Source organism: Pavona decussata, unplaced genomic scaffold, assembly GCF_977016875.1.
Source record: "Pavona decussata unplaced genomic scaffold, jaPavDecu1.1 SCAFFOLD_110, whole genome shotgun sequence".
Lineage (NCBI taxonomy): Eukaryota > Metazoa > Cnidaria > Anthozoa > Scleractinia > Agariciidae > Pavona > Pavona decussata.
This window is the reverse complement of record NW_028145524.1, coordinates 243357-258579: the sequence shown is the minus strand read 5'-3', so window position 1 is coordinate 258579 and position 15223 is coordinate 243357. Positions and strand designations below refer to the sequence as shown.

Here is a 15223-nt window from a genome sequence, read left to right as displayed (position 1 = left end):
CTAGTACGGCCTTTGTGATATTAAAGTCTATTATAAAAATCTCGTACACTTATTTGAAAATAACATCTACCCCGAAATAAACTTTCAAACCGATTTTTACAATAACTGTCAAATTCCAGCGCTGATTGGCTTACCACTATTGTCTAGAAGAGTACAGGCAATATAAATGACCTCACACGGTAACGAGCGCGGTTTCTTAACGGATCTGATAAGGCCAATTCCGCTCGCACTTTTTCCATGTTATTGTAAAACGCAAATCGAAGGCAGTTTTCTATGGTCTACACACTTAAAGACCGTAAAATGACGCCATAAAATGTTTAAAACTTGGCAGTGAAACAAGCCTGAGCCACGTTGGTTTGCCCAAAAAACGGCGCGCCGAACGAACGACCTCCGCCTCGGACAGTTTCACTTACTCTTTTGTTTTTTGTTCGCCATACTGAAGCTTGAACAATCACGCGGCAATGCGCGAAGCAAATATAAACAATAAACCATCACCGTGGATACAAAGTCAGCGTAGTGGGCATGCGCGCGCTCGACACTGAACAAACACGGTGGCCAAACGAATGCAACATTGTTGTTCATCCTGGAAGTTTCTGTGTGAATGTCTGAAAGTTGCTAACAAAAACGGTCTTTTACTTTACACTCTTTTTTTATTTTTTTACTTTTAATAAGAACTTTGAGGCTGAGATTAACTAAAATTTAAGAACATACAGTTAGAGCTTTACCCAGGCTGTGAGCCAGTTAAGAACATATTTATTTTGACCAAATGTTTTCAAAATAAACAGTATAAATTGTAAAACACTACAGCCGTGCAACAGAGCATGTCACAAGCAACTTGACACCTCATTACGACACGTTTTGTTCTTTGATTGATGCCTTGGTCACGTCCGCATAGATTCATTGAAATACTATAATAGGTAATAACTTAGGAACATATCTTCAGGCTCAAATTTCCAAAAAAACTAATAAGGTTTAGCCACAGCCCCAAAATTTAGACGTTATTATTTATAATATAGTGTATTCGCAAAGAGATGGAAGAAAATCATGACAAACTGAACTAACAACAAGCTTTTTGAAAACTTCGTCAACAATCTTTAATTAACTCTTCAACAGGAATGCTTCTGCCATGCTCTCTTGGGGGTTAAATGACTCCTTTTATTAATATATATTTAATGGTGCGGAAAATTTATTGAAGTTTTCAATAGCGTATTCAAATCATGAGCACGCAGTTTTATTTGAACAATATCTTCCATGTGTAGTCATTGTTCTGCATGTATTGCAATACTGAAGTACTTTTGAAACATCTCTCTCCTTGACAGGAACCAAGACAACGACTACAGTTGAAATTCTTCGAAAACTGGACGCAGTCTTTCAGAAAGCACAACTCGAAGTTTCGTTTTTCATCAGAATATCAAATTTCAATTAAGCGACCATGAAGGTCATCTACGAGACTACTGCGTATTGTATCGCTATGGCCCTCTTGCTTACTACGGGGACCTCAGCAGGTAATTTAATACTCTTTTTTCTTGGTTTTCAGTTTGATTTACAAGAATTATTGCCGTTGTGAAAAACAGGGACCTTTTACGAGGGATGATCACAGACCGGTTTGAAGTTCCTGTATTGGCGAGTGGCATTCACAGACTGAGAGCATCGAGACAAACTATTTTATCAACAAACTTCAGAACAAATCGAATGGGTTTGGTTGCCGAAAACTAATGTTAGCACCTATATTATTAGCAATTTATCCCTTAAAATCTGTAATCATTTATAATAACTTTCAGTTCTTTGTTTAATACAAGGGTTCTAAATTTAGCCGCTTCGCAATCAACCGGTAACTTCTACTCATTCCACAAACCTCCGCCACAACAAGTCGAGCTCTCTTGAAATTAGCACATATTAAAAACGCATCACTGCCTTGATACAAAAACATACGTTGGTCTAGAAAATTCTAGTTGTAGGAAACGACGAATTTTCACAAACTGAGTGCACTTTTTAACCTTTGTTAAGCTTCTTCCTTCGTTCGTGATGAGTTTGCTGTCAACCAGCTGAGACGCGTTCAGTTTAGCGTGACTGCACGCTATTCAGCGAACTCACGAGAATTAGATGACTGTTATGAAACTTGTTACGACGACATCGACGGCAGCGAGAACGTTACAAAACAGTAGATTAAATAAGGAAAAACAAACGCTCTGTACGTGCGTTATGCTAAAGAATTTCCGGTACACAATTTCTTCGCCATCCTCTGCATAACAACAACGTGAATTGACCAAACTGAGACCCTTCCACATTTTTTTTTTAAACTTTTAATAAGGACCAGTTAGCGAAAATCCATCGATGCTACTGGAAAGAGCGCCTAAAACTTATTCAACTTACCAAGTATGAAAGTGATATGTCGGAAGCGAGCGAAGGAATAGCTCTGCAAAGTTGCGCAATTTTACAGACGTTTGTATGGTGGGGTCACAACTTGCCCCCACCATTGAAGCGGCTGTAAAATCTCGCGACTTTGCGGATGCATATCCTCGTTACTTTTCAACATATCTCTCTCAAACTTGGAGACTTTATTAATTTTAAGGCTTACTTTCCAGCGGTGTCGATGGATTTTCGCTAACTGGTCTATGCCAAAAGTTTAGAAAACTGTGGAAGGGACTACAAGGTTATACGAAGAACGTGAGCACATGATGGGGTCCGATTGTTCCTTTTCTTTCTAAACTTAAAGTCACTGCTTCCAATTTAGTTTCAGTTAGTTCAGCCACATTGCATGTACTGTACTTTCGGCTAGTGACATTGCTGTCATTTCAAACACAAAAATGTTTGTCTGTCAGCAGAAACAGCGAAATAATTGTCAAGTTTGTTATAAATTATCACCCCAGTGCAATAAAACTGTCGATTAGTGCCTCTGGCCAGAGACAGAGTAATCCGGTATGGATTGAGACTTGAAAAATTTTAGGCTAATGTTTTTCAAATTCTCGCATTTTTGTTTCCAAAATGCGCTAGAACAGATCAACGTTGTTGATTTCTTTCCTCTCGTCATTCTAGAATTATTTGACAGCTGATTGAAGGTCTTATTTCATCATTTTTTTAACAAAAGATGTGATTAACTCCATGATACTTCCCCTTTAAGCTGAGTCACGTACATCGAAGCTAACTTCCTATCCAATCACTGCTTTGAGGTTCTTACAGCCATAAAATATTGACTCCACATAGTCGTCGTATATTTGGTATTTCCTGCATCTTATATTCACTTTCAGTTAAATGTTATTCTTGTATCCCTTCTTATTTCCCTTAAATTTTCTCAGTCTGCTCTTTATGAGCACACAAAATGCGCTAGCAGCTACGTAAGCACTGTCTCCTAGGCACAAGAAGCAAAGCTTGTATGGACTCTTTGGGCTTTGAGATATGTTTGCTTGAGCACTTGCTTTCCGTTAAAAACGCTTGGAAGCTAAAGGGTAATTTTCTTAACAGATTTGTCTACGATTAAGAAAGAATTGATAATTACATCACTCTTGTTCTCTTTGCTTTTCAGCGGAGGATAATTACATCATTTCGAAGAAAGACGACGGTAAGTTGTATGCATTCTCCTTAGCCTTTAGGCTCAATACTCCTTACAAAGTTAAGGCTCAACTGGATGTTTTAAAAAATCACTTAAGCAAATAATAAATAGAGCGATTTTCATTTGAGTGTCGAAAGCAATTTCGCATTCGTTGTGGCTTTGCTTTTTGCTTTACTACGTTTTGTCATTGTTCAGCAAAACTCGCGCCATTTTCTCAACCAAAGAGAATCAAAACCAAATGCAACCGTGCCTGGCACTCACGCATTTTCCTGCGCTGCTGACGTCTGTTGTGATTGGTCAGAGTAATTACTTAGGTTTTGGTCTTACGTCCCTCATCTGAAAACCGCTTTAAGTACATAACGAATTTTAAAAATAATAATCGAGAAACGAATCAGGAGTTTGGAGAGCTTGAGCGGTGCACCGACACCAAAACTTCCATCACGTTCTCCTCGGGGTTTCAAATCAGACTGAATAGTGGCTTCAATTGGCCATTTCCGAGTTACTGTAAACCTCACTTTGGAAACTAGGCTAAGTGCAAAACTTTTCATATGAAAATTAGTTTTGTTTGCACGTGAATGAAAACTAATTTTCATAACAAAAATTTTGCACTTAGCCTCGCTTTCAAAATGAGGTTCAAAACAACTCGGAAATGGTCTATTTACTGACACTGAAGGGAATAGTTCGCAACTCCTTAAAAAAAGCTAACGATTTAGATTCACAAGTTTCCAACAGCAGTCTGTTCTATCATGACTCATTTATTTTTTCTGCCCCAGTATGAATATGCATTTTCTCCCCGCTGTTTTTTCTGCCTTTGTTTTGGTACTTCTTTGGACAATGTGTCATTTCATCTTTGTCAGTCATTTTTTTACTCTTGTGACCAATATGTTTGATGGATCAAGTGATGATATTGTGAGAAGCAATTTAATATGCTGGTCTAGGTTTATACTATAACTGTGGCCTTCAAATTCTGGATCGAATTAGAATCAGTTAGAAATTTCGGGTTTTGAGATGGGAAAACCTCGGCTGAGTAGCCAGAGGAAGATCTCTTGGACCAAGGGCGGCAACCAACGACAAAGAAAAACCATACATGGCGCCGAGTTGGGGATCGAACCCCGGCCACATTGTTGGGAGGCAAGTGCTCTAACCGTTGCGCCAAATTTGCTTTCTCGATGCGAACAGTTCTTAATTATCACAATGTTTTCCTTTTCAGAGACTTTGCTATCTTTGAGCGTTGTTTTCTTAGTGGTTTGTGGTGTGTTCTTGCTCATCAGCGTTGTGGCAGCAATTGCGTTGCTGCGAAGGGCCAGATCACGTGGGTATGTAGAATATACAACAGATCGACTTCAGGGCGGTGCCTACTAATACCGAAGTATTTTTGTGTGGTTTATGACTATGCGGGGAAAGCAGATCTTAGCAAGGGCTATTGAAATCCATAAAGAAAATTGGGGGTAACCACGCATTTTTTAGAGACAATTAAGCAACAATTATTCTAAAAAACAGTAAAATACAAAGCGATGTGTGGCGTTTTTTTTCCAAATTGAAGCTTTATTATATCTGAAAAATGCATGGTTACCCCCAATTTTCTTTTTGTATACCAAGAGCACTTGCTAAGTTCTGCTTTCTCTGCATAGTTTTAGACCGCGTAAAAATATCCGTCCTAGGTGGCACCACCCATAGGAAATACGAGTATCTCGAGATGCGCAGAACGTATGCGCAGTAACAAAAGTAGGCACCGTCCTTAAGTGAAACACGTAGTTTACAACAATCCAAACTTATATGTGGGTGGGTGGCACCAATTTGAGTGTTCACCAAGGAGAAGCGTGCACCTAAAAATGTTATAAAAATTCAGTAGTGTTTTATGAGTGGGTGAAACCATACGTGTAACACTATGGATCTCCTTATGTGGGAATAAAATGAAGCGCTTTGAGTGTGAGGCTGGTACCATTATATGACATGATATAAGTCTCTGCTTAAAGGATCAATGCAACCTATTTATTAGCGTTAGTTTGAATCATAAGAATGTTCAAAATATCAGTAATGTTCATGAGTTGCTGGGTCCATAACTGCATGTGTGTCTCCTTATGTGAGAATAAAATGAAGCGCTTACAAGTGTGTGGCTGAGACCATTATATGACGTGAAATGAGTTGTCTTAGTATGGGTCAGTTTTAAAGCAAGGTGTTTGTATGCATGTCGCTGGGCTAGGGTTTTATATACACCTTGGAGAGGTGTTTGCTTAAAGGGTATTACAAATGCAGTGTGCGGCTGGGGCCATGACTTAGCTTACACTTAGAAAAAGTGACCACTTATAGGAGATTACAAATGCAATATTTGTGTGTGGCTGGGGCCAGCTTAAAAGACGATTACAAATGAAGTATTTGTGTGTGGCTTTGGCCATCTGCAAGTTTACAAATGCAGTGTTTGTGTGTGGCTGTACAGTGTCTCAGTGTATTTGGCGAGACCAAGATGAAGTGTTCACCTTGGAGAGATGTCCGCTTAGGCTCGTGAGAGGCTTTGAGTTAAAGTAGGTTAAAAAAAAAAGCAATATTCCTGTGTAGATAGAACCACTTGTGAGTGTCCACTTAAACGAGATCTCTACTTCATGAAACCCAAAAACTGAATGCAGTGCTCATACAAGTCGCTGGAGGTGGAATTAGCGTAAAGTAGTTAGGGGTGCTGAGCGCGTGCAGAGATTTTTCTTTGAGGTTTTAGATGTCACTAAGTCTATTTTCTTTGGAAATTAAGTTCCAAAAGACTTTCATTAGCAAAGTGCAAGGGGCGCAGTAACAAGCTCTTGCCGACTCCGGAACCTCGTCGGCGCATATAATAGATAACACTGTTATCCAGCTCTGCCGATAGAGTCCGTTAGTGGAGGTATTGTGTTAGAGAATGACACTAGATGTTTCTGAAAACATTTTGTTGTATGCTTGGCCACATTCTGAAGTGGTTTTTTTTCATTTATCAGGGAAAGTTCAGATTACTACTTAGAGGAAAGAGAGGAGAGGTACCAGAGCATGTATGCTGGAAAATCAAACGGACTTTACGACGCCCCGCCTTCCCATTATGAATCCCTGAAGGTCAGTCAGCTACAGTGAACTTATACCATGGAGAGGTCCCTATCCACTTGTTTGTCCAGGGGGCACGCCTCGGAATTTTTGGTGGAGGTGTGACGCTCGACCGATTCGCCAAATCCTGGTCCTCTTTCAGGCCAAAATATGCAAATTTCCGGTACCTTTATTCAGATGATCTGGCCTCCACAATTCATACCCATCTTTTCAGACCTGCCCCCAGTTGTTCAAAGAGTGGAGAACTTAATCCAGTGGATAAGTTGCTCTCCAGCGGATTTAATTTACTCCAACCAATGCTTGTGGCAAGTTTTTCACACAATCCCATACTTAAATTAGACAGACTCTTCTACTTTATACACAAATTATAGGGCTATATAGGGATATTCTTGCACATATTTTATCTGCCGCATAGCGACCTATCCAGTGGATAAAATTATCCGCTGTTTGAACAACTGAGGACTGGTTTCTAGAATCCATACCCGTTTCGAGATCATTAGACCAAAATGGTTAAAATCCTTGCCTTATTTTGGACCAAACGGCTTAAATACAATGCCCTTTGGGGCCGCACATACCTGTATAGCTCATTTAGGGGAGAACCCACACACACCACCCACCCAGGACCCCGATTTATGGACGGTGTCTCCTTATTCAGAGATATTTTCCACTGTTTAGGACTATGTCGGAAAAGCAGATGTAAGCAAAACAAGCAAACAAACAAACAAGATTAATAACAGAGATCAGAGATTAAATTGAGGGAATGACTACTGCAATATGATATCTCGAACGTGGACTATTCAAAAAACGAATGTTTGGTTTAATCAACGAATTGAAAAGGTAATTTGGCCATCGCTGTGGAGAATTAAGCAGGAATGGCGCAGTGTTCGCAGTGGTGAGAGCACTCGCCTCCCACCAATATGGCTCGGGTTCGATTTCCAGACTCATCGTCATATGTGGTTTGCGTTTGTTGCTGGTTCTCGTCCTTGCTCCGAGAGGTTTTTCTCCGGGTACTCCAGTTTTCCTCTCTGCTCAAAACACTTCTAAATTCCTATTCGATGTGGAAAGTGTCCCCAATTAGTACTCTGCGCTGAATACATTGACATTAAAAATAAAGTGATTTATGTAATATATCACACACGAGGAAGACTGTTTCCTCCGATTTCCAAACACCGAGAAGCAGGTTGGAAAAACGAGGCGCAGCCGAGTTTTTTTTTTTAACCAACTTCGAGGTGTTTGGAAATAGGAGGAAACACTCTTTCGAGTGTTTGATATAGCTTCTCAAACTATTGATAATTCTTGGAGAAATTCGAAGCAAAAGTTCACAAAAGTTTATGATAATTAAGATCACATTTCTAAACCTCCTTCACAGTAGTGATTTGCTTTATTTTGGCTTGATGAATTATTAATGAGTTTGAGAATTGTTTTTAGTTAACGTTCGAAACGTCAGCATCCGAAACAGTGTGCTTCCACTCCCCCACCGATACAATACTGCAGTCTCTTAATTAAAGATACTGGTTGTCAGCCACTCGTTAATTTCAACTTGGAAACCATGCCAATCGGCAAATATAATCGATATTAGTATTTTTGCAAAGTATTGTAGAGATCTGAGTACAGGAAATTAGAGCTAGAGGGGGAGGGTAGCTGGCATGAGCCCAAAAATGACCAAAGTTGTAAGAAAGGACGAAATCAGAGTAAGAGGGGAAGTTATTTTGAAATTTCGGCTTAAATGAAAAAGTATTTTAGACTCAAGATAGCCAAAGGACAACAGGCATTTATCCAATAGTGTCAAAGTTGGGTGGGAGTGTCTGTCACGTGACTTACCCTCGTCCAAACCATAGCCCTTTCACGTACATCACCCTAGGGGCCAGAACTTAACCCTAACCCTAGATCTTAACCCTAATCCTGGATATCCTAGCTCCAACCATAGTTTTGAGTAATGCTTGTGTATAGCTTTCATCTGGTGATGTCACAAGTCCCGGTCACGTGACCTTGATTTTTCCCTTAAAAAAAACTAACCCCCTTACTCAAAAAAATGTTTTATCAACTTATTCTCGTCCACAGATTGGGGAGTCAAGCAATGGGGTTTACCAGTCAGTCAACACCAATAACTCCAACGGACAGCTCAATGGGGAATCCAAAACCAAACAAGTGACCCCACCCGGGACAGAGAAGGGACAGAAGGACTCCAAGGAGAGCGAGAAACGATTGACGCTCGGCTCCTTTCAGAACCCCGCTTACGAGTCCAGCACACCTTACGGTTTGGACAAGGTAGTTGAGTTCAGTCCAAATTCTGAAGATCATGACAATGATACTGCGCTGTAACTGGACAACAAATCAATGGGGGCTTTCTTATACGCGCGTAAGTACTTCATACTTTATCAGTCCGCTCTCGTTCGTACTTTGCTCGGCTCTTCGTACATTAATCGGATCTTCTTCGGACTTTTGTCGAGGAGATCTTGTGTCGACTTTGTCGGACTTGAGGAATTTGTCGTGACCGACTGACCCACTGACAGACTGACTGACGGACTGACGGAGGGACGGACGGACTGATGGACGGATGGACGGACGGACGGACGGACTGACTTGCCGATTACTAACTGACGGACTGACTGACTCAGAACTGAATGAATAACTGAGAATGAACGACCAGCTATCTTTAGTGAATGAATGGATGAGACTGATCGACTTGTCTAACTTAACAACGTTTTACTCTCTCCAATGCTTACTCTCCTATTTTGACAGTTAAAAGTTTTTGCAAGACGTCCGTTTATGTAGTACCTACCTATAATATTCATTTAATATTTATTTATTTATTTTTTTATTTCCTTTTAGCTAGACCATTCTAATTTTGTTATTGTCTCACACTTGCAGATTCCTCAGCGCAGTATTTGCCACATCTGTACCTTTAAATTTTGCACCAATTTAGATGTTGTATTTTGCAATAAATTTTGTACTAGTTCACAGTAAATAAACGTGAAATTCACCAGTTGCGTACAACATATACTCGCTGCGTCGGACTCTTTCTTTTATATATTTTGTATTTATTTATTTGAGGGGTTTATGTCACGTTCCCTACAAGAACAATGCGCTTTAGTAACACTAAGGGACTACTTGTTCTTTTCTGTTTGTAGCTTTGTTTCTTTGATTGCGTGATTACCGAATATCCGTTTTTTGGCTGGCAGCACAAAGCTTTTTTCATGATTGTTTCCTTTACGTCAAAGACATGTATTAAGGTCCTTTTTCTGTAAGCACGTTTCTCAGTTGCGAGGAATTTTCAAACTGTAAGGAGATCACGGAGCTATTTCTAACGTAGTCTCTCTGAGAGAACGCGGGGTAAGTTGTTCTCAACTCCGGAGTCAAGATCAGACGTAAGTAACGCTTGTAAAATTCCTATTCTTTCCTTTCGTTTCTTACGGCGTTGAATTCGTAGTTTGTCCGTTTCTTTAGACTTAGACAATTGTATTCTTTTTAGTTTTCAACCGCAATTGTTATAAATAGACGGCTCAGCCCGATCCTAATAAACGCATTAGTCTTGCTGCCCTTGCCGTATATTTCACTGCGGTTGACCTGGCCAAAAATCCAGTACACAACACCCCGTGTCTACGGTACTGGGAACGTGACAGTTTAACTCATTGATTACCAATTCTTGGACAAAGAAAGGAACGAATTAAATTAACAAGAAGGGCAAAACTAAATGATGGATAATTCTTATTATTAGCTTTGCTTGAGGTTGAAAATCCCACTAAAAAAAACTGTTAAAAAACTGTTAACGTGAACTTTGATTCTAATTTTCATGACGTATCAGTTAAAGGTTCTGCAAAAGATTTTTGTCCCTCCTTTTTGACTTTTACTTTTCTTTAGCATGAGCTTAAAATAAGCTTTCAAAAACCACTTTTAATCGAGCGAGATGAAAACCTTGGTTAACTTTTAATCGTGGATTAGCGTTAATCGGCTTTCGATGTATCTGCTTCTCGGAATTTTGTAAAAAATTCTTTAAAATAAGTCTCGCTTTCATTGTTACCGCCAAAATTATTTTCACATATAGTATATCCTTTGGAGATGACTACCGTATGATTTCGAAATTATGTGGGGTGTTTGTGTCTTACCCGTGACATCACTCATCAAGCTATGCCCAAGGCCTGTTCCAAACGTCGCGCTACTGCGGTGCCGAACTAAATTCAAGAATTTAATTCAACTTAAACACGGCAGTAGCACGGCGTTTGAAACCATTTAGTTCGGCAGGCTGAATTAAGTTCGGCACGACTATTTAGCATGGCAGTAGCACGGCAGGCCCTGTCGCGCCCGCACAGTAGCGCGACTTGGTTTTAAAAGGCGTGCTATTACCGTGCCGAACTAAATTCATAAATTATTTTAATGGATTTTGGGTTAATTTGCTCCGTTCTACGCATTTCTATATTTTAGAATTTGGTGCGACTGAATTAAATTTGACGTTTGAAACCACTGCCTTGCTACTGCCGGGTCAAACAGTAGCACGGCGTTTGGAACAGGCCTAACGTGTGATATCGCGTGATATCCTGTAACCTTGCCATTCATTCCAATAGCTTTTGAAATTCAAACCAACTGAGCTCCGTTGCAGTTGTCAGTCTGCTGCAATAGCAAAGACACATGCGAAAAAATAAATGGCAATCGTTTTATCGCCAACAGTGTACAGCAATGATCGGCAGGCTGCTTCTCAAAGTTAACGAAACTATTTTGGAGAAAGGTGAGGTTAAAGAATCTCTGTCTGATACGAAGAAGGTAAATTTTACTGAATAGCGTAGTGGTTTGGTAAATAGTACACATTCAAAATGAAATTCAAAAGGACGCCAAAATTTCTCGCCAAAAGTAAGTCTCTTACCTCCCAATCAAACCGTTTTTCTAAACTGTTATTTTGATATATTGTTTATTGTTATTATTATCACTATTATTATTAATTTATTTATTTTTGTTGTTGGCGATTTTTTTAGCTGTTTAGCTGTGTTTATAGCTATTTCTTGTTACATGTATGTCTTGCTTCTTGTTTACCTGATGTCTTTTAAAATTAGTGTAAAAGGCGTTAGCTCTCGCGATGAGCACTCTTTTTTCTTGCTCTTAGAGTAAATGTCGAAACAAAATATTGTTTAAATAATAATAATAAAAAATTCTCGTCAGCTTGCCGTCCCGCGGCAAAAAGATTCCTTAAACCTTAAGAAGTGACTGTAAAAAAAAAAAATACATATATATTCATAGGTGATCGCCGACTCATTTTTGATATGGAGTCTTTATTGTACTAGTCGACTAGCCTTCCCAAGCGCTTGGGAAGGCTAGTCGACTAGTGCAATAAAGACTCCATATCAAAAATAAGTCGGCGATCACCTGTGAAAATTCTAGCTACCAAGGCAGTTACATATCGAAGGCGCGATCAATTTCCTATGTCGAGCAAATGAATTCACATCCTTCTGAAAACCCAGCATGCATACATAGTTTTTATTCACACTGCTCGAATATAATATAACGCTCAGGAGAACTTAAACGCTGGAACATCATTTTTTTTTACTAGTTCAGGGCGTAGACGGGGGAGGTTCAGAGGCGTGGCAGTTAACGGTCTGAAACTTGGTGCTTGTCTGATCTTGTTGCTGGTGGGGAAACTTAATACTGTAACTGATACCATAACCTGGGGATTGTATTAGTTCAGAGATTCAGGGATTTCTTTTTTTATTCGTTATGGCGAACACTATACAAATTACAGTCTGTGGGGCTCCGGCAAAAAATAACCTTTTTATACCAAGACCAAATACAGAGGCTTCGCTTACAGAGGAGCTTTTTTGCAGAATAGTTTGACACTCGAAGAAAAGCGAGCGAATAACCTATCTTCTTGTCGAAACATTACGGGTCAGTTATTAAAAGACAGTTTAAACGGTGTTTAACAAAACCACGTTCTAAGTCATTTTCAATTTTGCCAACAATAATAGCTAAACATTGTCGACTGCTGACGATAACAAAAAGCCTTGCATACCAGACTAGAAAACTATTTACATGTATTTATCTAATAAACAGATTTGGAGGCCCACTGACTGTCTTAAGCCGCGGCTTAAGTTAGACTCTGTTCAAATAACTGGCCCTACATCTTAAACAACTTATTAATTTATCACTAGCTTATTAAATAGTTTTTATTCACGCAGCTCGAATATAATAAAACACCCAGGAGAACTAACAGCTGTTTAGGGAACACCGCAGATTTTGTTTCTAGTTCAGGGCGTAGACAGGGGTGGATCGGAGGCTTGGCAGTTACATGTATAAATATCTGAAAGTTTGTGCTTGTCCGATCCTGTTGTTGGTGGGGAAACTTAATACCTTGATATTCCAAATATAACCCAGGGATTGTATTAGTTCAAAGGTTTAGGGCCAAAGGTTTTAAATCTATTTCATCGATTGCGTTCAATTTGAGGAAATAACTGCAACGTTTTTCTCCCTACTTTGCGTGTTTTTTGATCAAGTAATGACTTGGTACAAGTCTGATCGTAATAACAGTTTATCACTGGACCAAAAATAACGCCTGTAGTTTGCGAAAACTTCAGGCATCACGTAAAGCATATGGTGCAATTAAGTAAGGTCATCCGGTCAGGCATAAGACCAAGCGAGTTTCGAAGTCTCCTGCCGTGAACGCACCAATAAATCACCATTCAGCTGGCAAATAATTTTGTCAGCAGAGTTAATGTCACTGTTCAATATTTGGTGCGTTTTCTTATCAAAAATGTTCACAGAAGATGAAAATCTCTCTGTTAATTTTGCCCTCTCAGATCATTGAATCAGTCACACCCAAGTCATGAACAGTTTTTCATTTGTCATTTGTTTGCTGTTCAACCGCAAAAGTTTTTTCCCGTTTGACAGTCACGTCCATGCAAAAAAGAAAAAGGTTTTGTTTGCCATAGCTCTCTCTCTCGAAAGCTGGTGGGTGGGCTGGTTGAAGGACAGCAAAAAACATCAAATAAATATATATATATAAAAAAAATAAATAATGATACATAATTCAGGTGCACTGAAAGATTCATCCATGGATACCTGTTCAGACATGTTCAATATAGACAACACTCTGCTTGTTCGGAAGGGTTAACTCGCCTCAGAATTTTGGGCTTATCTTTGAATAAAACTTTGCATTGAAGTTATATGTATGTCACCTAAAACATAAGTAATTAGCGTAAATTTATGTATGTTTTTAATTTTTGTTTTCTAAGGTACAAATAATGTTTTAGTTGTTAAAGGGGGAAGCATTACGCAAATTTGCTGTCATTTCAAACCCAAAAATGTTTGTTTGTCAGCAGAAACAACGAAATAATTGTCAAGGTTGTTATAAATTATCACCCCAGTGCAATAAAACTGTCGATTAGTGCCTCTGGCCAGAGACAGAGTAGGTCGGTATGGATTGAAACTTGAAAAATGTTAGGCTAACGTTTTCCAAATTCTCGCATTTTTGTTTCCAAAATGCGCTAGGACAGATTACGAGTTGTTCCTTTCAAGAATTGAGTTGATTTCTTTCCTCTCGTCATTCGAACTGTGTTTGCGTACAAAAGTATTCCTTTTAAGACCCGAAAAAATTCTAGGAAAATTCGCAGCACAAAATAGCAGATTTACTAAACTTTAAAACACGCCGTAAAGTTGCACAAAGCTGTAAGCCGAGCTTTTAAGTCCGTAAAGCTCCGTTAAGTCGTCGTAAAGGTAGAGTAAAGGGCTGCTTTTACGACATCTTTGTAATGTACCGTACAGCCGAAGTAAAGATAAGGTTTAATTCATATGTAAAGTTGACTAAGAGCCCGTGAAATTGGCAGACATGATCGTCTTCCTCATTTACGAAGCAAAGGGTAGGCAAAGATCTCTTACGCGATCGGCGAATTTAGAATTCGATTTTAATTTCTTGAGCATAAATCGAATAGCAACAAATCTTGCAGTTATGATTCCAGTCACTAGTCTTTCAAGTCCAAAGGACTTGCAGGCTGGGTAAACGGACTCACGTCTGCTTTATAAATAGCTATAGAGGGCGGCAGTTGAAGTATTTTTTTAAAACATTCTCGTTGGGTCAGCCTACTGCAATTCAAAGTGACCGTTGATTGTAAAGGTTCCCTGTGCACAGGAAGCTAAGAAAACAGATGGCAGATTGATGTGGCGTGATTCTTCGGTACATAACAAAGGGTCAGGCAAAGTTCGAAGGTATTTGGTGAAACTTTCGGCAACCGCATATAATGTTTCGTCTCTGGCATCGCTTGATTTATCAAAGAGTAAAAAAAAAAAAAAACCTTCCTGATATGTTGACCGCTCCAGTTTCTTGGGTTTCCAAGTTTTGATACGCTGTGTATGCGTCATTAAGTAACCCTGACTCTTCGAACGCCATTATTTGCAGTCCATGAGCGGAGGGTCGGGGTTTGAAACCCTTCTTAAAATGTCAACTTTGCACTTTGTCTTCAACTAAATCAAGTTTTCTCATACTAAATGAAAGGTAGGAAACACCACAGTCATGACTTGATGCGGAGTTGTCGCAGACCTCAAAAAAAAAAAAAAAAAAAAAAAGATCTCAATACCGTCGATAATAAAATCTTGCTCATAAACTTACCACTTCTTTTTTCATGATATAACATA

General features: G+C 39.2%; 1 protein-coding gene across 1 annotated transcript; it reads left to right on the top strand.

The window, feature by feature from the left end:
• Nucleotides 1-1225: 1225 nt before the first annotated feature.
• Nucleotides 1226-9614, top strand: LOC146470808 (uncharacterized). Its single transcript, XM_085121499.1, has 6 exons — nucleotides 1226-1505; nucleotides 3524-3559; nucleotides 4761-4866; nucleotides 6514-6625; nucleotides 8675-8972; nucleotides 9485-9614. Exons 1-5 carry the CDS (start codon nucleotides 1433-1435, stop codon nucleotides 8933-8935), a joined length of 588 nt encoding a protein of 195 aa, XP_084977625.1. The 5' UTR covers nucleotides 1226-1432; the 3' UTR covers nucleotides 8936-8972; nucleotides 9485-9614.
• Nucleotides 9615-15223: the final 5609 nt, after the last annotated feature.